Source organism: Myotis brandtii, unplaced genomic scaffold (genome assembly GCF_000412655.1).
Source record: "Myotis brandtii unplaced genomic scaffold, ASM41265v1 scaffold735, whole genome shotgun sequence".
Lineage (NCBI taxonomy): Eukaryota > Metazoa > Chordata > Mammalia > Chiroptera > Vespertilionidae > Myotis > Myotis brandtii.
Genome location: NW_005370916.1, coordinates 145,564 through 170,674, shown reverse-complemented (window position 1 = coordinate 170,674; position 25,111 = coordinate 145,564). Strand labels below are relative to the sequence as shown.

Sequence of the window (25,111 nt, the reverse complement as noted above, 5' to 3'; positions counted from 1 at the left end):
CTCTCTCTCTCTCTCTCGCCCCCCCCACCTCCCTTTCCCTCAGCTGCTCCTCTGTCTACTCTCTGCTCTCCTTATTGACAGCACATCCTTCCCTCTCTTTTCTGTCTCTCCCTTTGTTCCTTTCCTCTCCCTCTTCTTCCTTCTCCCTTGACCAGTTCCCGTCAGTGTTGTATGAGAGTGCCCCTCTCACCACCTCTTGCCAGCATTAAATATTATAAAGTGTTTAGGTTTGTAATTTTCTAGGAAAATTGTACCTTGCATTTCTTTAATAACTAGTTAGTTGAATACTTCCTTTATATGTATATTGGCCATTTAAATCATATATATTTACATATATATATATATACACACACACACATACACACATATATGTATGTATATCTTTAATGACTTTCTTAGACCATCACAAAACAAAGAGAAATGTGGCCTATCTTTTATGATTTATGAAGTTTATTATAATTTTGATGGTTTTACCATTTTTCCCAATTCAGTTTTTTTGCTCCTCTAGGAGTTAAGGAGGAACATGGGACCTGCCACGTGTACTTCCTGAAAGGCTCAGGGAGTGACAGAAAAACTGACATGCCTAACACTAAATGCTAAAAAATGTTGTTGTTTAGAGAAATGCATAGTAAAACAGCAATGAGATATCAGTTTCCAAATGTGATCAGCAGATATTAGATGCTGGACAATATTGAGTATTGGTGATTATGTGGGCACATCTGATCCCACAAACACTATTATGGGAACTTAGACCCATTCCACAATTGAACACAATTTAACGCACACCTCATGGCCCAGCAATTCTGCTCCAGGTAGAACTTCTCAGGGAAACTCTCAGGTCAATAATGGGACTATCTGAGGATGTTCACTGCAATGTTGGAGGCCACATGGGCACCCATCCTTGGGAGACTGGAGACTAAAACATTATGGGTGCCCACCATGGATGCCAGGCATCAGTCAGAAGCAACAGACTAGACTCACACAGAGCAACGTGGGTGAACCTTAAAAATAAGTACTTACTGAAAAGAGTAAGAAATAGGGTGGGATATATATATACACCACAATCCTATTTGCATAAATATAAGACACACATACAGAGAGAGAGACACACATATGCCAAAAAAATTAAACCCACATGATTTTGAATACATTACAATGATTGCCCTAGAGGAGAAGGGAAGGGGTAAGGAGTATTGAAATAAAAGGGAATAGATACATGCATAAAACAAGAGCAGTGCCAATGACGATAGTGTGCAATGAGCCAGAGTACGATTAGCTCAGTCTGCACCAGAGGCCTAGAGGAAGAAAGAAGTGAGGAAAACCAAGAGCACTAGGAGAAGTCACATAGGTTAAGCCAAGTCCCAGTTAGCAGACCCCACCCCTCCACCTTGTAGTGGTTGTTCAGGACCATGGAGAGCTGCTCCATACCCCTGCCCAACTATACGCTGTACATACAGTACTGATGCCTCTACCGCTTTTCTCTCTCCTGTCCTCCTTCCCTCTGACTGACTCTCTTCTCTCTATTTTTCTTTCCAGTGTCTTCTCTGCCCCTCTTCCTCATGCTCTCCCCACCTGCCTTGCTCACCTTCCTTCTCCCTTCCTCTCCTACCAAAGGGGCTCCCTCTTCCTTCCCTGACTCCCTTCCCCTCTGCCTCACAACCTTCCTCACCACCTCCCTCCCAAACTTCCCACCCTGGTCAGCTCTGAGCCCCATCGCCCCCCATGCCCTGCTCCGCTCCATCCCCTCTGCACCTGAACTAACTGATGTTAACCCTCTTCTCTCTTCCTCACGGCTGGCAGGCCCACAGGTTTGAGCTCTGTTTCTCTGTCACTTCCCACCTCATCTCTTCTCTGCTTCACCCCATTGCCTTCCTCCATACCCACCGCACCCCCACCACCCTTCCCATCCTGTGGGGCCAGGCCAAGGCCGTGGCCCAGCCTTTGCAGACTGAATGCAGCCATCCTCTCCCCATCCTCGCTCCCCAGCCTCGGGACGGGGAGCGAGAGTAGGAAGAGGAGGAGGAGGAGGCAGCGGCCCAGGGTAAGTGACCTCCCCATGGCTGGAAACCGAGGAGGACAGAAGCCCAGCAGGGGGACCTGCCAAGGGGGAAGGGAATCCCAGAGACCTCAGGGCCTGAGAGGGAGCTGGAAAGGGGGAGAGGAGGTTCCACCCTGGATGAGGCGGATGGGAAGAGGAGCACCAGGTCCTCCAAAAGGCAGGGAGCAGAGAGGGCCCAATAGAGCAGCCCCTGCATCAGCTCGACTAGATCTGTCCAGTGGTTGGGAGTGGGCAGGGCTCTGAGCGGCAGTGGGAAGGTGAAAAGAAAACTCCTCGCTGGTTCTAACATAGGGCTGCGCTCCTCTCCACCACTGGTCCAAGTCACTCCCTACTTAATGGAGGCAAAGGAGGAGTCCTGACTGTCCAGGCTGTCCCATTGCTGTCCCCTCCAGAGCACCCCCTCAGCAGTTTAGCGGCCTTGAACTTTCGTTATACTTGATCTCTGTAGAAAACAAGCATTCTTTAAGTAGAGATAAAATACACGTAACAAAAGTCACCATCTTAACCATCTTTAAATGTAGAGCAGTGTTCAGTATACTCACATTGTTGTGGAATACAAAGCATTTTTAAACAAGCAATTACATGTCATTCTCTGTGTGCCAGGCACTGTTCTAAGCCCTTTACTCCTTTCATTGTTATAACCATCCAAATGTGGTAGGTACTGTAATTATCCTGATTTTACAAATGAGGAAACAGGGGTGCAGAGAGGTTAAATAATTTGCCCAAGTTCGCCATCTAGAAAGCAATGAGTGACGTGCCCTACCTTGCAGGGGGCTGTGGCCTCATCCCAGCCAAAGATGAGATCAGCAAGAACAAGGTCCATCGGGGACCCTTGCCCTCGGTGGGGATTGAGTGGGTTGGCCAGGAGTACCCCCTAGGAGGCACAGATTTTAGGGGGTTCCCCTCAGGCTGAACCTGACCTGATCTGGTCTACAGGGTCTGTTTTGGTGAAGTCTCCCCTGAACCGGGAGCTGGTTGCCACCTATGAGGTCACTCTCTCGGTGATTGACAATGCCAGCGACCTACCAGAGCGCTCTGTCAGCGTGCCAAATGGTAAGGTTCCCCACAGGCACCTCCCATTGGTTATTCGGAGCTGATCTGGGCAGGAGGGGCAGGCTGGGAACAGCAAAGGCTTGGCCCAGGAAGGAAGCAGCAGGACCCAGAGGGATGTGAAAGGTGGCAGCTACAGTGAGGCCCAGGATGGCCGTGTGTCCCCGTTGTTAGGCAGAGCTCAGCAGTAGGGGATCCAGAAGCCAAGAATTGGGGGATTCATGAAACCCACAGCTCAGAGTGAGAAGGAGGCTTGGTGGAGGCTGGACGGGAACTGAGAAAAGGATGGTTAGAGACTTAGGTCGGAATTCATTATCAGAACTGGTAACGAGGATGTGAGACAGGAACCCCAGATCTGATAGGAAGCCACAGGGTCCTAGGAAGGAAAGCACAAGGGAAGGTGATGGAAGCCACAGATACCATATTGGGGTGCACGGCCACCATGGCAGAGAAGAGAGGGGAACAGTTGCTGCCTTCTGCAGGCCGGCACAGGCCATCTTGCCCGCCGCCTGGGGCATGAGCTGTAACGGGCTGCTAGAGGCATGTCTGCAATGTCTGCTTATCTTTATTGCCCAGAGGACCAAGTTTTCAGGAAGGAAGGGCAGACATGCTCACCTACATGTCCCACACTCAGAGGACAAAGGGCTGGTCCTAGAGAGGTCATGACTCAGGAAGCAGAAGGCTGAATCATGGAAGGGCCTCATGGGACAGGTTAGGACACTAAGGCACAGTAGGCCGGGGGCTCCACCAAGGTGACTCAGCGGGTGGTAGAACCCAAGCTCCTTTCCTTATGGAAGAATGAGACCAGGCCAGGGCCAAGGGTCACGACCCACCACTCCAGCGTGGGTCAGGCTACAGGGCTCCCAGGAGGGCTGTGAGGTGCTGCCATCCTCTCCACGCATAGCTGAGGCTTAGGAAGGCCCAGCCATATTGGTGTCCCTCACGGCACCCTCACCCCCTGCCTTCACCCCAGCCAAGCTGACAGTCAACATCCTGGATGTCAATGACAACACGCCCCGGTTCAAGCCCTTTGGGATCACCTACTACACAGAGAAGGTCCTGGAGGGGGCCACTCCCGGCACCACGCTCATCGCTGTCTCAGCTGTGGACCCCGACAAGGGCCTCAATGGGCTGATCACCTACAGCCTGCTGGACCTGATGCCCCCAGGCTACGTTCAGCTGGAAGACTCCTCGGCAGGTAGGGCTGGGGGACAGGTGTGCCTGTTACCCTCCCAGGGGGACCATGGCCCACTTCTCACCCTCCAGTTGTGGCCCCACCATGGCCCCTCAATGGGCTGGGCCAGAGCCAATATGGCCAATGTTCCTGCCAGATTCCCAGACTAGAGGAAAGGACAAAATGCTTTGTCCTAGGTTGGGATGGAAGGCTCCTTTTAAGGTCTGCTGGAAACCTGGAATATTCCACCACCATCTCTCTCCACCACCCAAGCTTTCACTACAGCTGTCCCTTGGTATCAAAGGGGCATTGGTTCCAGGACTTCCCCAGAGGTACCAAAATGTATGGATGCTCAAGTCCCACAGTCAGCCTTCCATCCATATACACAGTTTCATATCCACAGATTCAGCCAACAGCGGATTGAAACCTGAGGTTGTGGAGGGATGACTATGTTAGTATCACTTAGGAAGAAGGCCAAGAGGGAGTATCTCAGAGGAGGCCCTGGGCATGTTGATATCCATCTATTTGACATGTGAAAAGCTTTCCCGCCCCTCCAGGAAAGAGAACAGCTGGATACCAGTTGCTCTCAGCCCTCTGACCTGCCACTGGGCAGGGCTGACTGACCATCCTCCTCCTTCAGGGGACCACACCTGCCCCTCAGAGCTCTAGATCCTTCTCTTCATACTGTGGAGAGCTTTGTAAGTGAGGAATGGCCAAAATGGCGCTGGGTGTGCCTCTGTGTCTTAGGGAAGGTCATTGCCAACCGGACGGTGGACTATGAGGAAGTGCACTGGCTCAACTTTACTGTGAGGGCTTCAGACAATGGGTCCCCACCCCGGGCAGCCGAGATCCCTGTCTACCTGGAGATTGTGGACATCAATGACAACAACCCCATATTTGACCAGCCTTCCTACCAGGTGGGTGGCCAGGCCTGGTGGGTCTCGGACCTGTGCCCATGCCTTGGGGCAACCCCATATTTGACCAGCCTTCCTACCAGGTGGGTGGTCCATGCCTTGGGGTCTTTGGTCATCTTTCGCTACCACCCGACCAGCTTCTAAGCCTCATGGTAGTGACCGCCCCATGAGCAGCTTGATGCCCTGGGTTGTCTGTATCAGTGAGTTCCTAGCGCAGGGCATGGACTGGAGGACTAACGTTGGCTGCTCTCTCCCCCTGCCCATCGGGCTCCAGGAAGCCGTCTATGAGGATGTGCCCGTGGGCACAGTCATCCTGACGGTCAGTGCTTCTGATGCCGACTCAGGCAACTTTGCCGTCATTGAGTACAGCCTTGTGGATGGAGAGGGCAAGTTTGCCATCAACCCCACCACGGTAAGCGGGCAATGGAGGGCGAGGGTTTGGGAGTGGGGAGTGCAGTGGGCCCAGGGTCACAGGCTGAGAAGCCACCAAAAGTATTGCGGTTTCCCCGTGTCTGGGTCCTGCCGCCTGGAGATCTGTAATCTCCGAGGTTTTTAGCTCAGTCAGCCCTGTTCTCAGAGTCCCAGACATCCTGTAGACTGAGGCCTTTCTGTCCCAGCAGGCGTGGAGGAAGTGGCCAAAATCTTTGGGAACTAGCCCTTTGTGGGACAAAAACTTCTGCTCTGTGTCCCCAGCAGACCAGCAAACTTGATTCGAGTCCGTGTGACCACTTTTTGAAACTGTCCAAAGAGAGGCATAGGCAGCCCTGCAGACAGTGAGCACAGTGTTTGAGCGCCTCCTACTGGTGTATATGTGGCCCTGTTCCCAGTACCTCCCCCACACTCCTAGGAGTCTCAGACTGTGGGAGAGCAGAAACTCAAGAGAAAGGAGGGGTGATGGTTTCAGATGTCTGCAAATGGGCTCCATGCTGCTATTTCAGCACAGAAAGAGCCCTGTGGCCGAGGGGTGTTTGGTCAGCAGGGCCCTCCCCAGTTGCTGGGCTGGACCTGGACTTCCCCTCCCCACTGCCCCCACTCCTGCCCACATCCCCTCATTCTGCCCTCTCAGCAGGGTTCTCTTCTTCCTGCTTGGTGTGAGCAATCAGGCATGCTCCTGGCCTGGCACTATGAACAGTGAATATCTATGGCACACGACCATATACCTGGCCAGGTAGTGCGCTCCAGCCTGGGCTGTTGTCCCTCTCCAGGTGGACTGGGAAGTGAGGGCTAGAATGAGACCTCCATAGGGTCAGGGGCTGTTGTCTCTTCTGCTCAGCGCCGTATCTCCAGAGCCCACAGCAGGTCTGGCACACAGTCGATGCTCAGTAAATATCTGCTGAACAGATGAAGGCCCTGATTCCATCCTCCTCCCCTTAGGGCGACATCTATGTGCTGTCCTCCCTGGACCGGGAGAAGAAGGACCACTATATTCTGACTGCCTTGGCCAAAGACAACCCTGGGGATGTAGCCAGCAACCGTCGAGAAAATTCAGTGCAGGTGAGGGGTGCCAGGCTAGGCCAGCGACTCCGGGGACTGGGGCTGTGGAGGCAGCAAGAAGAGCCTTTAGAGCTTGACGACTGAAGAGCCAACTGTTCCCCTCAGAGACGTGGTGGCAGGAAGGAGAAGGCAAGAGCTTAGCCGGGTGGGTCACAGTGGCTGTGGCTGAGGGAGACGGGGACTCTGGCAGAAATCTCTTGTGCCAAACCTCTGCTGAGGCAGAGGGACATGCCTGGGTGTAACCCGGATAAAGCCGGGGCTCACAGAGTGCCCGTGTGTCCCATGGAGGGATCCCATGGAGGGAAAACCTCTGCTGAGGCAGAGGGACATGCCTGGGTGTAACCTGGATAAAGCCGGGCTCGCCTGGCCCAGGGTGCCCGTGTGTCCCATGGAGGGAATCACAGTCTGGCCACCAAGCATAATTATAAGGTAGTTTTCTTTATTTGTGTTTTCTAAAGAACATTAACAAGGAACCAGATTCACAACCCCAGGTCCAGCGTCCACACAGATGCTCTGAGGCCAGTGGCTCACCTTCTAAGCTCTACCCCATTCCTACCCCAAATCCTACTCCATGAGGCTCTGCTTTCTCTTTCTTTCTCCCCCTTCTTTCTGCCTCGTCCAGTCATGTCCTTCTGCATTCAGCTCTCCCCACAGTAACCTAACTAACCATCCAAAAATCTCCCCGGGGTGAGGAGCTGGTGGGCAAATTCTCTTAGCATATGGGGGAGGGGCTGGGAGCACTCACGACATCGGAATCCTGCCCCTGGTCACATAGCCACGTGCTGTGTAGGGAGGAGCACAGGACTTGGAGTCAGAAAACGCAGGTTGCCTCCCTCCAAGGGCAGTGGTGAGTCGGGGGGAAGAGGGGAAGGGAGGGTCTCCTGGCCTGGTGTGTCCGTGGGACCCACCCTGGACGGTGGGGTCAGCAGAGAGAGCCAAGTCCCAGGCCAGATACAATCCCAGCCAAGAGGGAGCCTTCGGGGGTGGAGGACTCGCATCCAGCATTACGGTCCCGAGATTAGAGTGCGAGGTGTGGGCACTGAGGGAAGGAGCAAAGGGCAGAGGAGGTGGGGGCAGGAGGGCTTCCTGCCTCAGGGCCCAGACACAGAGTACCTGCTCCTCACATACCAGCTGCTGAGCGTTTCCTCAGGCCGGGCACTGCCCACCATCACAGCCTGGAACGCACTGTCACCGGGAGCCTCACAACCCCTGAGAGGGAAGATATATTGTCCCCAAAGTACAACTAAGGAAATTGAGGCTCGGGGTTCAAATAAATTGTTTGAGGTCACACTGCAAGAGTGGGCACTGTCCACCTCTGCTTACTCCTCTGTGACTGGGTCACCTGAAGTAGCTCCCAATATGCCCCGACCTTTGATCTCAACCTCCCCCTCACCCCACCCCCAGGTGGTGATTCAGGTGCTAGACGTCAATGACTGCCGGCCACAGTTCTCCAAGCCCCAGTTCAGCACGAGCGTTTATGAGAATGAACCAGCGGGCACCTCGGTCATCACCATGATGGCCACCGACCAGGATGAGGGCTCCAACGGGGAAGTGACCTACTCCCTTGAGGGCCCTGGTGAGGGTACGTAGCCGGCTCCTTACCTGTGATGCCATGGCGGGGGCGGGGGAGAGGGGAGTGGCAGGCTGCCATGGAAGGAGGTCTCAGCCAGAGACATGCCCTGCTCTCTGCCACCCCCTGCCAGAGGCCTTCCACGTGGACATGGACTCAGGCCTGGTGACCACAAAACGGCCATTGCATTCCTACGAGAGGTTCAACCTGACCGTCGTGGCCACCGATGGCGGAGAGCCCCCGCTCTGGGGCACGACCATGCTCCTGGTGGAGGTCATCGACGTCAATGACAACCGCCCAGTCTTTGTGCGCCCCCCCAACGGCACCATCATCCACATCAAAGAGGTATGTGTCTCCCGGGCCTCCTGCCTACAGCAGGCCCCTCCCCATATCCAGCCCACTTCATCCCGCAGTCGTGCCCGGGAGCGAAAGGGCGGGCCCCATTGTGAAGGTGGGGAAACTGAGGCCAGAGGAGGGAACAGGCTTCTTCAGTGCTGCCCAGGGCAGTGCTGAACAATGGTTAGCAATATGGGCTGTGTCCGCAAAAGGTCTTGGGTTCAAGTCTAACTCTATCGCTTACCAGCCAAACTACCTTGAGCAAGTGACTTCTCTGAGTTTGTTTTCCCTCTGCAACATGGGACTAATCATCTCAGCTATTAGATGTCTGCCAGGAACAGTCCCCAGAAACCCACTCCCCCCACCCTGGTCTGGAGATAAACATCCAGGCCCCTTCCAAATGTCTGTTGTTCCTGCTGACACCAAGTGGAGACAGCCTGGGAGCTGAGGATGAGCATCAAAACAAGAAGCCAGGGGAAGTGGCTGAGCTTCCGGAAACTCCCCAGTTCTTCTTTCATCCCTCGCTCTAATTGCCTAGGGAAGTCTTTCTCTGTCTCCTGCCCTTCCCCGCCTTCCTCTCAGCACCCAGCCCACAATGCCCTTGGTGGTACAATCAGGGTACCTCCCACTTGCTGTTTGCTCCCCAAACGTCCACAAGTCTCTGCATCTCATATTGTCAGCACCGAGTTCTTGTCACTGTGTCTCCTCTTGGAGGTACCATGGAAGAAAGTTCTGCAGGGCAGAGCTCTAGGACACACTGTGCTTTTATGTTGTGACTTGCTGCAACTTGAGTCTGTTGCGATGATTGAGTGGTCAGTCCTCTTTGCTTTGTCCACTAAGGGAGCTCAGAGCGTTCAACCCACCTTGAGTGGCCCTGCAGGGTCTTAGCATACACACCTTGCTTCCCATCCCTCAGTTCCCATTTTCCCCCACCCTGGTCTGGAGATAAACATCCAGGCCCCTTCCAAATGTCTGTTGTTCCTGCTGACACCAAGTGGAGACAGCCTGGGAGCTGAGGATGAGCATCAAAACAAGAAGCCAGGGGAAGTGGCTGAGCTTCCGGAAACTCCCCAGTTCTTCTTTCATCCCTCGCTCTAATTGCCTAGGGAAGTCTTTCTCTGTCTCCTGCCCTTCCCCGCCTTCCTCTCAGCACCCAGCCCACAATGCCCTTGGTGGTACAATCAGGGTACCTCCCACTTGCTGTTTGCTCCCCAAATGTCAGCAAGTCTCTGCATCTCATATTGTCAGCACCGAGTTCTTGTCACTGTGTCTCCTCTTGGAGGTCCCGCGAAACAAAGTTCTGCAGGGCAGAGCTCTCGGAAACACTGTGCTTTTATATTGCGACTTACTGCAATTTGCGTCTGTTGTGATGATTAAGGGGTCCTCTTTGCTTTGTCCACTAAGGGAGCTCAGAGCGTTCAGCCCACCTTGAGTGGCCCTGCAGGGTCTTAGCACACACACCTTGCCTCCCATCCCTCAGTTCCCATTTTCCTGTCAACCATTTCTTTTGTCTACTCTGATTTTTAAAAAATGTGTTCACTCTTATTATAATTTATACTTTCTGATAAACTGCCTGAAATCCTCTTTGTGGAATGAGGCAGGGTATACATTTATAATAATCTAGTTCTTTTCCATACCAAAGGCCTCATTTACTAACTTTTTCCCTTCAAGGGCTCTGTATTTTGAAAGATTCATGTCTCCCAAACAACCACCATCTGTTAAGAAATTATCTGTTTGTCATCCACTTTCTATTAACTGCAACTGCCGTTCTGAGTGTCCGATAGTCATGGTCAATGAGATACACAGTGAAACCATGCTGAGCTGGTAATTTTTCAACTAAAAGCAAAGAAACTTGTTCTTTTGCTTGTGTGCCATGCAGCTTTATCATGCCGGGGTCAGTGTATGACGTCAGTTAGGCTTTTTGATATCTTAGACTTAATTCAAGGGATATGGGAGACTGGGGCTCAGAGAGGTTTAGTGGCATGTTTGGGTCACATGGTATTATAACAGACTAGAACCCAGGTGTACAGTCTGCATCCACCGTGTCACCCTACCTACCTGCCCCCCATTTTCAGGTACCCCATTAAATGGATGGTGTTTGGGGATACCTAGAGCTCCTGTGATTGGGGTAGCAGAGAGCAAGACAGACCTGGGAACAGAGGATGGCTGTGGCCTCTTCTAAACCTTAGCATGCAATGGAGTCGGAGGGATGAGGGTAGCCGCTGGACAGGCGGTCACACTAAAAGAGTTTGGAGCACGGAGGGTCCCCGGCTGAACCATCAAAGGGCAGTGGCCTTGGCTAGGGGTGGGGTGAGGGGATGTTCTAGCTGATGCTCAGACTCCAGTAGAGTCCAGCCAACAGGCAGCCATTTCCTAAGGATGCCGAAAGGTGGCAAGGACATGCTGCTACAGGACGAGAAAGAATGAGAGCTCCAGGGGGGCCTGGGATTCTCCCAGATGCCCCAGCAGCCTCCCTCCCCTGCCCTTGGGGCATGTCTACTGCCAGTTTAGGCCAAACCAGCAGTTGGACATCCCTCTCGCAATCCGGGACCACTGGCTCCTAACCGCACACCTGCCTGCCAGCCTGATCCCCCTAACTGCTCTCCCCTGCCGGCCTGATTCCCCTAACTGCTCTCCCCTGCCGGCCTGATCCCCCTAACTGCTCTCCCCTGCCAGCCTAATCCCCCCTAACTGCCTCTGCCTCAGCCCTGCCACCATGGCTTTGTCTGGAAGGTCGTCTGGAAGATGTCTGGTCTAATTAGCATATTACCCTTTTATTAGTATATATCCTTTCTGGCAAACTGCCTTAAATCCTCTTTGTGGAATGAGGCAGGGTATACATTTATAATAATCTAGTTCTTTTCCATACCAAAGGCCCCATTTACTAACTTTTTCCCTTCAAGGGCTCTGTATTTTGAAAGATTCACGTCTCCCAAACAACCAACATCTGTTAAGAAATTATCTGTTTGTCATCCACTTTCTATTAACTGCAACTGCCGTTCAGAGTGCCCGATAGTCATGGTCAATGAGATACACAGTGAAACCATGCTGAGCCGGTAATTTTTCTACTAAAAGCAAAGAAACTTGTTCTTTTGCTTGTGTGCCATGCAGCTTTATCATGCCTGGGTCAGTGTATGACGTCAGTTACGCTTTTTGATATCTTAGACTTAATTCAAGGGATATGGGAGACTGGGGCTCAGAGAGGTTTAGTGGCATGTTTGGGTCACATGGTATTATAACAGACTAGAAGCCAGGTGTCCAGTCTGCATCCACCGTGTCACCATACCTACCTGCCCCCCATTTTCAGGTACCCCATTAAGTGGATGGTGTTTGTGGATTCCTAGAGCTCCTGTGATTGGGGTAGCAGAGAGCAAGACAGACCTGGGAACAGAGGATGGCTGTGGCCTCTTCTAAACCTTAGCATGCAATGGAGTCGGAGGGATGAGGGTAGCCGCTGGACAGGCGGTCACACTAAAAGAGTTTGGAGCATGGAGGGTCCCCGGCTGAACCATCAAAGGGCAGCGGCCTTAGCTAGGAGTGGGGTGAGGGGATGTTCTAGCAGATGCTCAGACTCCAGTAGAGTCCAGCCAACAGGCAGCCATTTCCTAAGGATGCAGAAAGGTGGCAAGGACATGCTGCTACAGGACGAGAAAGAATGAGAGCTCCAGGGGGGCCTGGGAGCTGGGATTCTCCCAGATGCCCCAGCAGCCTCCCTCCCCTGCCCTCCGCAGGAGATCCCGCTGCGCTCCAACGTGTACGAGGTCTACGCCACAGACCAGGACGAGGGCCTCAACGGGGCCGTGCGCTACAGCTTCCTGAAGACCATGGGCAACCGGGACTGGGAGTACTTCACCATTGACCCCATCAGCGGCCTCATCCAGACTGCGCAGCGCCTGGACCGTGAGAAGCAGGCAGTGTACAGCGTAAGGGCGGGGCCAGCTCAAGGGGCGGGGCTAGGGAGGGCTTTCCTCTGGGTGCAGGGCCACCTAGAATGTCTTCAAGAGGGTGGTCTGGCCCCCGGGAGTGCCCTTCTGGGGCCCTGTGGCTCCTCTTCTGACTGTGCTCTTCCACCTCTAGCTCATCCTGGTGGCCAGCGACCTGGGCCAGCCAGTGCCTTATGAGACCATGCAGCCCATGCAGGTGGCCCTGGATGACATCGATGACAACGAGCCCCTCTTCCTGAGGCCTCCAGTGAGCTCTCACCCATGCCCCGCACCTGTCACGCCCACACAGGGACTCCCTGCCTGCAGGCACACATGTGCATGTCCTCCCTTCTGCACCCTTCACCATATGCATGTGTGGTTGCACCCAGAAACCTGCATACACTGAATAGAACAAATACTTATTGAGCCACTACTATTTCAAAGCACTACCCAGCTCCCAAAACGGAGCAAAATGCCAGACTCCTGAGCTGACCCCTCCTTAGTGCCACACTGTACACGGGAAGCCGGAAAGTCGGCTCTGCTTCCCTGAGTTGGGCTGAGCCCCTCCTTGGACTCGGGCTCTCTGACTTGGCGCTTTTCCCTGTGTGCACCTGGGATGAGATGTTCCCTGGAGACTCATGTGCATATGAGACAGTGACCCCTGGTCCAAACATCCACTGAGGTATTGGGAGACCAGAGAACGTGCCAAGCACAGCCCTGCCCTCATAGAGGATGCCACTGGGTGACATCAGGGCAGAGCTGGGGTCTCCCAAGCCCAGCCTTTGCCCCCTTGAGGTTATAGCCCTCTCCTCACCCCATAAGGTGTGGACAAGAAGCTCCCTCAGCACCCACGAAAGTCCTGCCTCGGGCCTCTGGCAGGAGCTGGGAGCCCGGGCCTTGCCTTGACCCTGTGAGGACACTCCCCTCTCCCTGCAGAAAGGCAGCCCCCAGTACCAGCTGCTGACAGTGCCTGAGCACTCACCACGTGGCACCCTCGTGGGCAATGTGACCGGCGCCGTGGACGCAGACGAGGGCTCCAACGCCATCGTGTACTACTTCATCGCAGGTGGGGCTGACGGGACTAGCGCCCTGCCTGCCCCGGGGCTGGAGATGGCCCGTGTGCCCTGCCCCTCACCCTGTGCCATGTCCCACCTTCAGCTGGGAACGAAGAGAAGAATTTCCATCTTCAGCCTGACGGGCGTCTGCTGGTGCTAAAGGACCTGGATCGGGAGCGCGAAGCTGTCTTCTCCTTCATCGTCAAGGCCTCGAGCAATCGCAGCTGGACACCTCCCCGGGGACCCGCACCGGACCTGGACCTGGTCACGGACCTCACCCTGCAGGAGGTGCGCGTCGTGCTAGAGGACATCAACGACCAGCCCCCGCGCTTCACGAAGGCTGAGTACACTGCAGGTGCAGGACGGGAGCCTGGGTGCCGGGGGTGGGGTGGCCCTGCCCTCCCACTTACACCACCGCCCATTCCTGCAGGAGTGGCCACTGACGCCAAGATGGGCTCGGAGTTGATCCAGGTGCTGGCCCTAGACGCAGACATTGGCAACAACAGCCTGGTCTTCTACAGCATTCTGGCCATTCACTACTTCCGGGCCTTTGCCAATGACTCTGAGGACGTGGGCCAGGTCTTCACCATGGGTAGGGGCCTGGTCACACGTGGGTTGGAGCCTGGTCACACGTGGGTTGGGGCCTGGTCACATGTGGGTAGGGGCCTGGTCACACGTGGGTTGGGGCCTGGTCACACGTGGGTTGGGGCCTGGTCACGCGGGCCTTTGCCAATGACTCTGAGGACGTGGGCCAGGTTTTCACCATGGGTAGGGGCCTGGTCACACATGGGTAGGGCCTAGTCACACATGGGTTAGGGCCTGGTCACACGTGGGTAGGGGCCTGGTCACGCGTGGGTAGGGGCCTCTGTCACTGCATGGAATGTCGTCTGGAAGAGATGGGGTGGTCTGTTTGGGCACCACAGAATATGGGTGGTCAGCCAGCCCTGTCAGTCTTTTCATTCATTCGCCCATCCATCTATTCAGCCAGTCAGCTATCATTCATTAATCCTTTTATTCAACCACCTATCCATATCTACATCTACCCACCCACTTCCTCTTTATCTTTCTCTTCCCATTTCCTCCTCCACCCATTATTCATGTATCCATCCCTCCATCCATCCACCCATCTCTCCATTCCCCTTTCCATATATCCTCCTGACGTTCCAGTTGGACACCTCGCCTTCCCGTGGTAGGCACTGTGCTAGGCACGGGGAGCCAGCATTCAGTGTGTACTTGTACCTACAAGTGTGCATGTCTGCTTGTGTACTTCCACCCATCTCTCCATTCCCCTTTCCATATATCCTCCTGATGTTCCAGTTGGACACCTCACCTTCCCGTGGTAGGCACTGTGCTAGGCACTGGGGAGCCAGCATTCAGAGTGTACTTGTACCTATAAGTGTGCAGTCTGCTTGTGTACTTCCGTGTGTGGGTGGCTGAGCCCACAGGGTGTCCCATTACCTTACTTTCAGCCCCAACCCCTTCCCTGCTCTTCTCTGTCTGTAGGAGTCAATCCAGACTTCTTGGCCTGGCATTCAAGGCTCACCAGGTCTTCTTCCTAATCCCCCTTTCTGGTTCTCATCCCCCTACTATCCTTAAAGGCCCTGTGCCCAGTCAGGCTGCACTGCTCACCATTCCTTCAGCCTGCTGCATGCCATCCTCCCTGGGCCTTTGGTCCCTTTTCTTCACTTCCTGGATTACCATTCTGACCTTCAACTCTGCCTTTGATATGCTCCCCCACAACCATCCTTCAAAATCTAGGTCATCCCTGGCTGGGTGGCTCCGTTGGTTGGAGCATCATCCCGTGCACCAAAAGGTTACAAGTTGGATCCCTACATATACGGGAGGCACTCAATTGACGTTTCTCTCTCTCTGAATTCAGTTTTAAAAAACAATAGCATATCCTCAGGTGAGGATTAAAAAAGCAAATCTAGTTCATATGCCTCCGTTGGTTGGAGCATCATCCCGTGCACCAAAAAGTTACAAGTTCGATCCCTGGTCGAAGCATATACGGGAGGCACTCAATTGACGTTTATCTCTCTCTCTGAATTCAATTTTTAAAAACAATAGCATATCCTCAGGTGAAAATTTAAAAAAACAAATCTAGTTCATATGCTACCTTCTCCAATCACACAACCAGACACCATCACTTTGTCCTCTGACCTCCCATTGCTCTTATTTTAATAAACAAAAACACAGAGAGGCTAAGTAGTGAAAGGTCACACAGCTAGAAAGTGGCAAATTTTAAACCCATGCCCACTGTCTTCTAAGAAGACTGGACTGTGCCTCCTGTGGTCATCTCTCTACTGTCAAATTCTGAATGCATGTGGGAATACAGACACTAAGGGGGCTCAGAAGGACCCCAGCAGGGGACACCAGATGCCCAAACTCATCCTTCTTGGGCCAGCACACCCACAGCTGTTTTGGTTGGTATGCAGAATGTTTAAATAAAAACCGAGCTCAGTAGTTAGAAACCGGGAGAGTTCACTAGGAATCTATAGAAGAGGCGCAGGTGTGGCAGCCAGGTTGGGTGGGTGCTGGGCTTTGCAGCTCTGGGTCCCAAGTCCTGCAGGCCCATGCTGCCTCCCCAGAAGTGTGTCTCCTGCCCCTGCACCTCCCCCCTGCCCCAGGGATCCTGGGGCACTGGGTGGCCCCTGAGCTGCTCCCCACCCGTGGCCTCTTCCTGCAGGGAGTGTGGATGGCATCCTGCGCACCTTCGACCTCTTCATGGCCTACAGCCCCGGCTACTTTGTGGTGGACATTGTGGCCCAGGACCTGGCAGGCCACAACGACACGGCCATCATCGGCATCTACATCCTGAGGGATGACCAGCGCGTCAAGATTGTCATTAACGAGATCCCCGACCGCGTGCGTGGCTTTGAGGAGGAGTTCATCCGCCTGCTCTCCAACATCACCGGTGCCATTGTCAACACTGACGACGTGCAGGTGCCCACAGGACCCGCCCTGGGGCTGGGGGCAGTGGAGGGAGAGGACTAGGCCACAGGGAGGGACAGGGCATTGTGGAGAGGCCAGAGACGTGAAAGGGGATGTACGTGCCCTCAATCGTTTCCTACCTGCATGGCCCGGAGAAAGGCCTTCCAGGTCTCCGGGCCTGTTTCCTAACCTGTGAAATGGGATAATGGTAGTGCCTCGCAGTGAGGTGATGGGTATCACGCTTGTGATGGGTTCACTGGGAAGGCAGGCCAGGAGGGGCGCCTAGAAGAGGCCTGCCCATCCCAGCCCATCCCTTGCACCTGCCACACCCTATAACGCCCCTTCTGGCCTAGTTCCACGTGGATAAGAAGGGTCGGGTGAACTTCGCACAGACAGAGCTACTCATCCATGTGGTGAACCGAGATACCAACCGCATCCTGGACGTGGACCGGTGAGTGGGCATCTGTGCTCGGAATGTCGTCTGCCTCCCTGCCCTGGAGTTGGGGAGGGACCCACCAACAGAGGCATCACCAGCACCATCATGCCTGCTGCACGGCGCTCTCCCAGGATGTGGGCAGAGAACCGTTTGTGGGTATTAGCAGAGCTCTGCCCTCCTGAGCCTTACTCTCCCCGTCTGTACAATGGGAGTATTATACTGATTGTGAGGGATGTGAACTCTATAGGATACAAAGCGATCCTAGCTGGGTGGGTTTTAATCTTGCAAGGCTTGCGAGGGGTGAACCTTAGACGTCCAAGTCAAGACCTGGGCAGCCTGGCCTGAGTGAGCAGGCGCTTGGGGGATGGCTGAGGATGGGAATTGAGGCCCCTGCCCCTTGCCCAGGGTGATCCAGATGATCGACGAGAACAAGGAACAGCTGCGGAATCTTTTCCGAAACTACAATGTCATGGACGTGCAGCCTGCCATCTCTGTCCAGCTGCCCGAAGACATGTCTGCCCTGCAGGTACCCCTGGGGGCACCTGCCCCACCACCCCCTTATCACCCCGGGTGCGCCTGCCCGCTCACGCCTGTCCCGTTCCCTCAGATGGCGATCATCGTCCTGGCCATCCTCCTCTTCCTGGCTGCCATGCTCTTCATCCTCATGAACTGGTACTACAGGACCGTGTGAGTGACCCCTGGCCCTGCCCTGAGATTGGCTGACCAGCCAGCCCTCCTCCAGGGATGGATATGGAGGCAGGCAGTGTCCTGAGATGCCAGCCCAGCCCCAGCCTCCCTTACCAGCGCCTCTCTCTGCTTCTCTCCAGACACAAGAGGAAACTCAAAGCCATCGTGGCTGGCTCCGCAGGTGAGTGAGGGCTGTGATGGCGGGAGGTTAGAGGTCAGGAGGGGCTCCTGGGGAACTCACATGGCCCTGGACGGGGCCAGGCTCCCGAGCCCCAGCAGAGCAGCTCCCTGCCCTCCATGCCCCAACCGCTCCCTGCAGGGAACCGTGGCTTCATCGACATCATGGACATGCCCAACACCAACAAGTATTCCTTTGACGGGTGAGTGGGGTCCCCAAGTCCTGCCTGGTGCATGCTGGGAAGGCCTGCCCAGGACCCAGCTGGGGCGGAAGCTTCCCTGCCGCCTCCCAGTGAGGGAACTCAGACTAGCTAAAACCTGGGGTGTGGGCGCCCCCTGGTGGGTCAGCCACCCCTCTTCTCCACCCTCAGAAACCGTGTCACTGAGCTGGGCTCCCCAACCCTGATGGGCCCCAAGTTCGAGGGGGGAGTTGACTTTGGTCAGTGGGTGCAGTGAGGCTTCCAGACCGAAGCTCATCCAATCGACATGTTGTCCTGTCCTGGTTCTAGTGGGATCCTAGGGGGAGGACGCACCCGCAGGTGCTGTGGGCAAGGGACCTGCACCCCCTCCCCTGCTCTGTGAGACACTACAGTTGGCCAGGGAAACAGGAAGGGGTGAGGGTGAGGCGGGCAGGGCCTCTGTCCTCTCAAGCCTTCCATCCTCACCCCACCCCGCCCCCACCTGCAGGGCCAACCCAGTATGGCTGGATCCTTTCTGCCGGAACCTGGAACTGGCCGCCCAGGCCGAGCACGAGGACGACCTGCCGGAGAACCTGAGCGAGATCGCAGACCTGTGGAGCAGCCCCACCCGCACCCACGTGAGCCAGGGCCAGAGGCAGGGGCAGGGTAGAGGAAGGGCGGGTCTTCGTCAGCCCTGGCCAAGGAGCGGGGTTTTCTAGGACAGTGGTTGCCAACCGGTGGTCCGTGGACCACTGACAGTCCCTGAGGTCCGAAAGGTTGGCGACGGCTGTTCTAGGTGGTCCTCTGCCCTGTATGTGGGTGTGTGCCTGCTTGCCATCTACCTCTGTCCAGCTAACATCCTCTCTCCCAGGGAACTTTTGGACGTGAGCCAGCAGCAGTGAAACCTGACGAAGACCGCTACTTGCGGGCAGCCCTCCAGGAGTACGACAACATTGCCAAGCTGGGCCAGATCATCCGGGAGGGGCCCATCAAGGTGAGCGCTCCCTACAGACTCCTGCACCTCTGCCCCGGAGCCTTAGCTAAGCTTGGACCTGCTCCAGGGGATGCAGGGAGCGGGGAACGGCCTTCTCCACCGCCAGGCTCAGCTAGACCCGGCCTCCACTGGGGCCAGAACACCAGGGCAACAAGAGGGTCCTGGGCACTGGGGCCGATCAGGAGCTGCTCCAGCCCGTGGTGCCCTTAGGGCCAGGGTGCCATCCCGAGCTGTCAGGCTCTGCTCCTGATCCTCTACACTAGGGTTAGAGGCCTGTGTCTCCTAGACGCCCTGTCACCTTCCATCACCCTGGATGAGTTACCAGAGCGAGGGGTGGGGAGGCTGGGGGGCCGTGGTGGGGGGTTAACCTTCTCCCTCCCCCAGGGCTCGCTGCTGAAGGTGGTCCTGGAGGATTACCTGCGGCTCAAAAAGCTCTTTGCACAGCGGATGGTGCAAAAAGCCTCCTCCTGCCACTCCTCCATCTCTGAGGTAGCGGGGAGGGCAGGGAGCTGTGTGCCGTGCCCCAGCCCTGGGGGTGCTCTCTCTTCCTCTCTCTGGCTCTCCTGCTCTCATCCTTCTCCGTCTCTGGAGCTCAGCAGCCAGGACCAGAGAGCAGTGGGTGGGGTACAGGAAGTGACAGTGGGCTCCGCTTTCTGGGTTCTGCAGTGGGCTTTCCAGGGATGGGGTAGGCACAAGGAAGTGTTTCCCAGATTTGAGGAACCCCAAAAAGATACTTGTAAGGGGTGATTTAAAGAAACTGGCTGTAGGTTCAAATAGGGTCTCAAGTCTGCCTGCCTGCAGTGGCGTGTCAACACTTGGAAAGTCAGGTGAAGACCCAGGTCACCAGCTGGGCCAACATTCCAAGTGAAATGGGCCAAAGCCGAGTTCCCCACGGAACAAAAGCTCCATCTGGGTGCCCAGTACACCTTGGTCCCCTCCAGCTTCACCTGTGGGCACTTCGACCTGGCCACTAGTGTTGACCTTGCTTGAGGCCAACTTGGTAACAAACCCAGAAACTGCAGTTGCATCACAGCAACTTTGCAGATAAAAGTGAATACACAAAATTCAACTCCCGAGAGCACAGCACCGTAAGTTCCATGGTTCCCCTCGTACCAGCTGGAGACAGGCTGTTAGCAGCCGCACAGGCCGCTGCAGCGCCAGCCCAGGGTCCCTGTGCGCAATGGGGAGGAAGCAAGCGCATAGCAGGTAGGACGCTGGGGCCCCCCCGCCTGCTCACCCCCTGGGCACAGCCCTGAGCATGTGGGGGCTCCTGGACTCTTGCAGTTGATCCAGACGGAGCTGGAGGAGCCAGGGGAGCGCAGCCCGGGCCAGGGCAGCCTGCGCTTCTGCAAGCCGCCTCCAGAGCTCAAGGGGCCCGACGGGATCCACATGGTGCATGGCAGCACGGGCACACTCCTGGCCACTGACCTCAACAGCCTGCCCGAGGACGACCAGAAGGGTCTGGGCCGCTCACTGGAGACGCTGACGGCGGCCGAGGCCAGTGCCTTCGAGCGCAACGCCCGCACGGAGTCCGCCAAATCCACGCCCCTGCACAAGCTTCGAGATGTGATCATGGAGAGCCCCCTGGAGATCACGGAGCTATGACTAGATGGGGGAGCCTCACTAGTGTGAGCAGCGCCAGGACCGTGGGGTGCGGACCCCTCCAGGCTGACCCTGGCTCACGACCGTGGCTTGGTCAAGTGGTGGCAGCCTGCTCTCTGCAGCTCAGATTCCACTGCTGCCAGGCACTCATTCAGCATCTGATCTCTACCTTCATAAAATCTGTTATTTTTTTAAGAAAACCAAACAAGAATGTTAAGTGTCTAAGGACAAGGTAAGGAGCATCCCTGGGGGACAGGAGTAAGGACCAACTCAGCCCAGGCTGAACTGAAAGAGGCCAAGCAGACCCCCTTCCCCTCTCCACCCCTCCCAGCCTGGCCTTGACTCAGACTTCCGTTGAAGTCTCACCACGTTTCTGCCATGTCCGACTGGACACCCAGGTGGGGCAGTGAGTGACCCCTGCCTCCCCACCTGGACAAGGTTATTATCCACGAACCACGTTCTCTCCATGTCACTGGCTTCCCAAATGTACCGGCTCAAAAGGAGAAATGACTGATGTTCCCTTGGTTTTGAATGTAGAGTGTTCGTGTGTATTCCTTTTTAAATTAAGTTATTCCCTCAATATGTTCCCCTTGGTTTGTTTCACTGGTACTCACTGAACGTTTCTGGAATGGTCTGAATTTTAAAAAGAAAAGCAACTCACAGGAACTGACACTCGCTCTGGTGAACGACGGCGTGGCTGGCCGGGGAGGTGGGGGAGGGGGGTGAAGGGGTATCTCAGGGCAGACAGGTGGGACTTGACCCACTGTGCTTCCTTTCTCTGACCAAGAGGTGCCACGGGACTGCTGAGCACTTACGGGTCCACGGCCTTGGAGAGCTAATCAGAAACGCAACTTCTGGCTGAGGTATCACAGAATATCAGATCTGATTGACAGACTTTATTGTTAAATCACAGAAACTTTAGTGCAAAACAAAAAAATCATTAAGTCCGTTTAATGGCAACTGCAGGTCTTACTGTCCCCTGACAACCAGAAGTGCAGAAGAGTCAGCCACGGGGGAGGAGGCAGGGCAGCAGCCAAGGTCCTGAACAGCACGCCCAACAGGCCCGCTGCCTGGAAGCCAGAGGCTTAGGTGCTTGTCACCCACTTATTTCAAGGTCAAAAGCAATATCCACAAAACAGGTCAAAGGGGCTGTGATGCCCAGAGGCACAGAGCAGGCATGAGGTGGTCACCACGGTCCACGTGTTCACTCACAAAAGCCAGGGGCAGAGGACCCCCACACTGAGCTACGTAGGTTGCATTCAAGCAGATTTTCCCCTCCCACCCAAACCCACAGGACCAAGCAAGACATCACCAAGAAAGACACGGGAAAGCTGGAGCACAGGCTGACCCAGGGTCAGCAAACCCAAACCTCACCCAGGTGTCCTGAGCAGCCGCTTCCAAAACCTCTATCTCAGTGCAAACCACACTGAGTACAAAGCCTAATCACTTTGAGCCTCTAATCTTTCATATGAAGCAGCCTTCGTTTCACTTTTTTGTCTAGCAACCCAGGAGCCCGGGGAGGTGTCCTCCTCAGTGTAGGCAGAGGCTCCAGAAGCCAGCCCACCAGCGCCCAAGCCCCGGTCAGGGCTCAGCAAAGCCCGGCCAAGAGGACGGACGGCCTTCTGTGAAGAAGCTCTGGCTGCTGCCAGCAGCGAGCCCCCTTCCTCCTCCAGGTAACCACATGCAAGGGCAGGCTCAACGGCCTCCAGGGTGCAGGGCATCATTATCCATGTGGCGGAATGAAAAGGACACTGAAGCACTATGTCAGCAGCAGGCTAGGCACCTCCCGCGCTGACAGCAATGTTACAATAAGGGAGATAAGGAACAGCGTGAGGGAAAGGGGGGCCTATTTCTATAACAAAGTCGAAAGATCTGTGTTCCTTCCCCCAGACATACAAGTAGGAACAGATGCTGTGGTTTCTCCAAGATGGAACAGTCTTTCTAGTTCCACACGTGACGTTTGCAATGCTCGACGGCCTGACAGGAGAGAGGACACTGGGTTAATCAGATGACAACTCCACTCCTGGCCCATTCATGCATCAGACATCCCCCCAAAATGGAGCCTGTTCATCTTGTCCTAGGTCAGGTGGATGGCACCACACACAGAGGGCCCAGGACAGCAGCTCACTTAAAACCCGGGGAGCACGTGCTTGCTCATGAGCACCCATGCAGGTAGGGCCCAGGACCCCTGCGTCCAGCCACACACCTAGGCCCCAGCATCAGCTGACAGGCTGCACTGGAGGCCCCCAAGGCAGAACTCCTCCCCTGAGAGTCAGAGATTCACACCAGCTCAGGCCTTGAGAAACGGGCCCAGGACAGCAGCGGAAACCTGTTCCGCCACGATGGGCCTCACCACCCCTCCTTGCAGTGGCCCCAAATGATGCAACCTCCCCCAACTGGAGGAACTCTCACGAGGAAGAAAAAGTTGCACAAAAGAACATTAAGTAACAGAGGCTGGTCCAAACGTCCCCACCCAGGAAAACAGCGAGCGTAGGTCACCCAACTGGTGGCTACCCAGCCAGGATGGTGCCACAGCACCCTGCAGCTTGTCAGGCAGGTGCCAACTCTCAGGGCCTTTCTAAACAGCTCTGCTCGGCCTTGGGTGAAGATTCAGGCCAGGCTCCAACCAGGGCAAAAGTGACCCCCGAGGGACATGAGGACTTATGCAAGGGTTGGGGCAATGAACCCAATAGGCCTTGTGCAATCCCTGGGGGGGGGTGGGGGGGGGGAGAACCTGACCCTTTCATGGGAACTGGAGGAGAAAGCAAGAGGACGAAACAAAATCAGTATTAAAGAACAGCTACCCCTTCACTCTGAGACAAGAACACAGCCAGCCCTGCCTTGACTGGGAAGCCGGGAGTAAGCCTAATTGCCTCCCTTGGCCTCAGGTTCCTCACTAACATAAAGACAGGGTAGAGAATGGCCCGAGGCCATTAAAGCAGGATTCTCAGGGAAGCTGCCGCCCTGCAAGGCAGCCTGTGGAGCAGGTGCTGAGCTACTCACGTTGCACAAGGCCGCTGTCTCCGTGCTCTGGCACCAGTAGCTCGGGCCCCACACACACTTCTCCGTTCCCAAGAGAGGCTTAGGGGCTTTGGGGCAGGCTCCAACTTTCTATATGATGAAAAGGGAGCACAGAAGGGGAAGAATTAGATCTAACGAATCCTTTACAGACCTGAAACCATCAGCTTCTAGAAGCAGCGAGAACCAGAGCTCCTATGGGCACTTTCAAAAAACATCAGGGTTCCCAAGTGGTGGGCCTAGAGCAGCCGTGGGCAAACTACGGCCCGTTTGAAATGAATAAAACTAAAAAAAAAGACCGTATCCTTTTATGTAATGATGTTTACTTTGAATTTATATTAGTTCACACAAACACTCCATCCATGCTTTTGTTCCGGCCCTCCGGTCCAGTTTAAGAACCCATTGTGGCCCTCAAGTCAAAAAGTTTGCCCACCCCTGGCCTAGAGCCTGGTTCTCTACTTGACTTTCTCACGCCCCATCCCAGAGCCTCTGGCCCATAGCCCACACCCTCCGAGGAGCCCTTCCAGGGTCCACACAGCACCCCAGGTTGCGTGCCCACGAACCCGCGCTCAGAGCTCACCGAGCACACGTAGGACGGCTCCATCACCTCCACCAGGATTTCTATCAGCATGGGCTCGTACTCGGTCACAAACTGATCACACTGAGAAGCAAGCAGGGACACGGGTCCAGGTCAAGGTGTGCCCAGAAGAGTGGGAGCTGGACATGCTCTTCCCCAAGATTTCCAGCCCAGTGGCCCCAGGGCCTCCTCCCCAGAGCCCCACCCACACTCGGCCTCATTTGCTTGTGTTGTTTTCCCCCAGTGGCTCCATTTGAGCCAACAGATTGCCTCTGAGGAAAGGTCACTGGGCTCCGGGCATCCAGGCAGAAATGGCTTCAAAACTTCAGTCAAGGGCACAGTCAGGGAACAGCCCAGCCTCTGCATGGCCCAGGCAGGTGGGACTCAGGCAGAGCAGCCAGGGCATACCTGGTTCTTGTATGGGTCGGGCAGGAAGCTGCAGCCTTTCTCAAGAGCAGCCAGGATCTCCTCCTTTGTGCTGTTTTTCTCCAGGTTGTTGTCCAAATAGCCAACCAGCTTTTTGCACACCTCGCAGAAGGCACCGTCATTCTGCTGAGTCACGTGTGCTATGCGAGAGAGCACAGGCTCAGGGCCGGCAGGGCCCCCCCAAACTCCCAAGGGGCCGGCCAGCCTCACTCCCACTGGGCTCACCGGTCAGTGCAGGCAGCCTCTGCTTGGTGCAGAGCTGGAGCATGCTGCACACCAGCTCAGGGCTCGCCTCCTGAAGGAGGATCGACAGGATGGAGCGGCCGTAAGTGTCCACCACCTCTTGGCACTCTTCCGACAAGGATTTGGGCAGTTTTGAGCACACTTTATCGAAAGCATGAATTATTTCTTCCTGAAACACAAGAGGATCATGTGGGAAGATGGGAGGCTGGGTAGGGGTGGGAGAGATTCTGAAAATACTAACATGACTAGGAAACCAGTCAACAGCA

General features: G+C 55.2%; 2 protein-coding genes across 4 annotated transcripts in view; one reads left to right on the top strand and one right to left on the bottom strand.

The window, feature by feature from the left end:
- Nucleotides 1–21,161, top strand: part of CDH23 (cadherin-related 23) — a 381,871-nt gene extending 360,710 nt beyond the window's left edge. Inside the window, exons 46-67 of the mRNA XM_005882725.2 lie at nt 2,996–3,112; nt 4,083–4,307; nt 5,031–5,200; nt 5,472–5,609; nt 6,572–6,691; nt 8,096–8,273; nt 8,395–8,606; nt 12,329–12,520; nt 12,675–12,788; nt 13,457–13,586; nt 13,679–13,930; nt 14,006–14,167; nt 16,262–16,518; nt 16,860–16,957; nt 17,348–17,468; nt 17,550–17,629; nt 17,770–17,810; nt 17,949–18,009; nt 18,494–18,623; nt 18,857–18,979; nt 19,364–19,468; nt 20,264–21,161. Of these exons, the coding sequence (XP_005882787.1) occupies nt 2,996–3,112; nt 4,083–4,307; nt 5,031–5,200; nt 5,472–5,609; nt 6,572–6,691; nt 8,096–8,273; nt 8,395–8,606; nt 12,329–12,520; nt 12,675–12,788; nt 13,457–13,586; nt 13,679–13,930; nt 14,006–14,167; nt 16,262–16,518; nt 16,860–16,957; nt 17,348–17,468; nt 17,550–17,629; nt 17,770–17,810; nt 17,949–18,009; nt 18,494–18,623; nt 18,857–18,979; nt 19,364–19,468; nt 20,264–20,584 (3,347 nt within the window). The 3' untranslated portion in view covers nt 20,585–21,161. The remainder of the gene's footprint in view (nt 1–2,995; nt 3,113–4,082; nt 4,308–5,030; nt 5,201–5,471; nt 5,610–6,571; nt 6,692–8,095; nt 8,274–8,394; nt 8,607–12,328; nt 12,521–12,674; nt 12,789–13,456; nt 13,587–13,678; nt 13,931–14,005; nt 14,168–16,261; nt 16,519–16,859; nt 16,958–17,347; nt 17,469–17,549; nt 17,630–17,769; nt 17,811–17,948; nt 18,010–18,493; nt 18,624–18,856; nt 18,980–19,363; nt 19,469–20,263) is intronic.
- A 1,177-nt stretch (nt 21,162–22,338) lies between these two features.
- Nucleotides 22,339–25,111, bottom strand: part of PSAP (prosaposin) — a 34,821-nt gene continuing 32,048 nt past the window's right edge. For all 3 annotated transcript variants that reach the window (XM_014530364.1, XM_014530365.1, XM_014530366.1), the window contains 5 exons: nt 24,828–25,014; nt 24,585–24,742; nt 24,180–24,260; nt 23,585–23,692; nt 22,339–22,558 (listed from right to left, as the gene is read on the bottom strand). In XM_014530364.1, the coding sequence (XP_014385850.1) occupies nt 22,523–22,558; nt 23,585–23,692; nt 24,180–24,260; nt 24,585–24,742; nt 24,828–25,014 (570 nt within the window). In that variant the 3' untranslated portion in view covers nt 22,339–22,522. The remainder of the gene's footprint in view (nt 22,559–23,584; nt 23,693–24,179; nt 24,261–24,584; nt 24,743–24,827; nt 25,015–25,111) is intronic.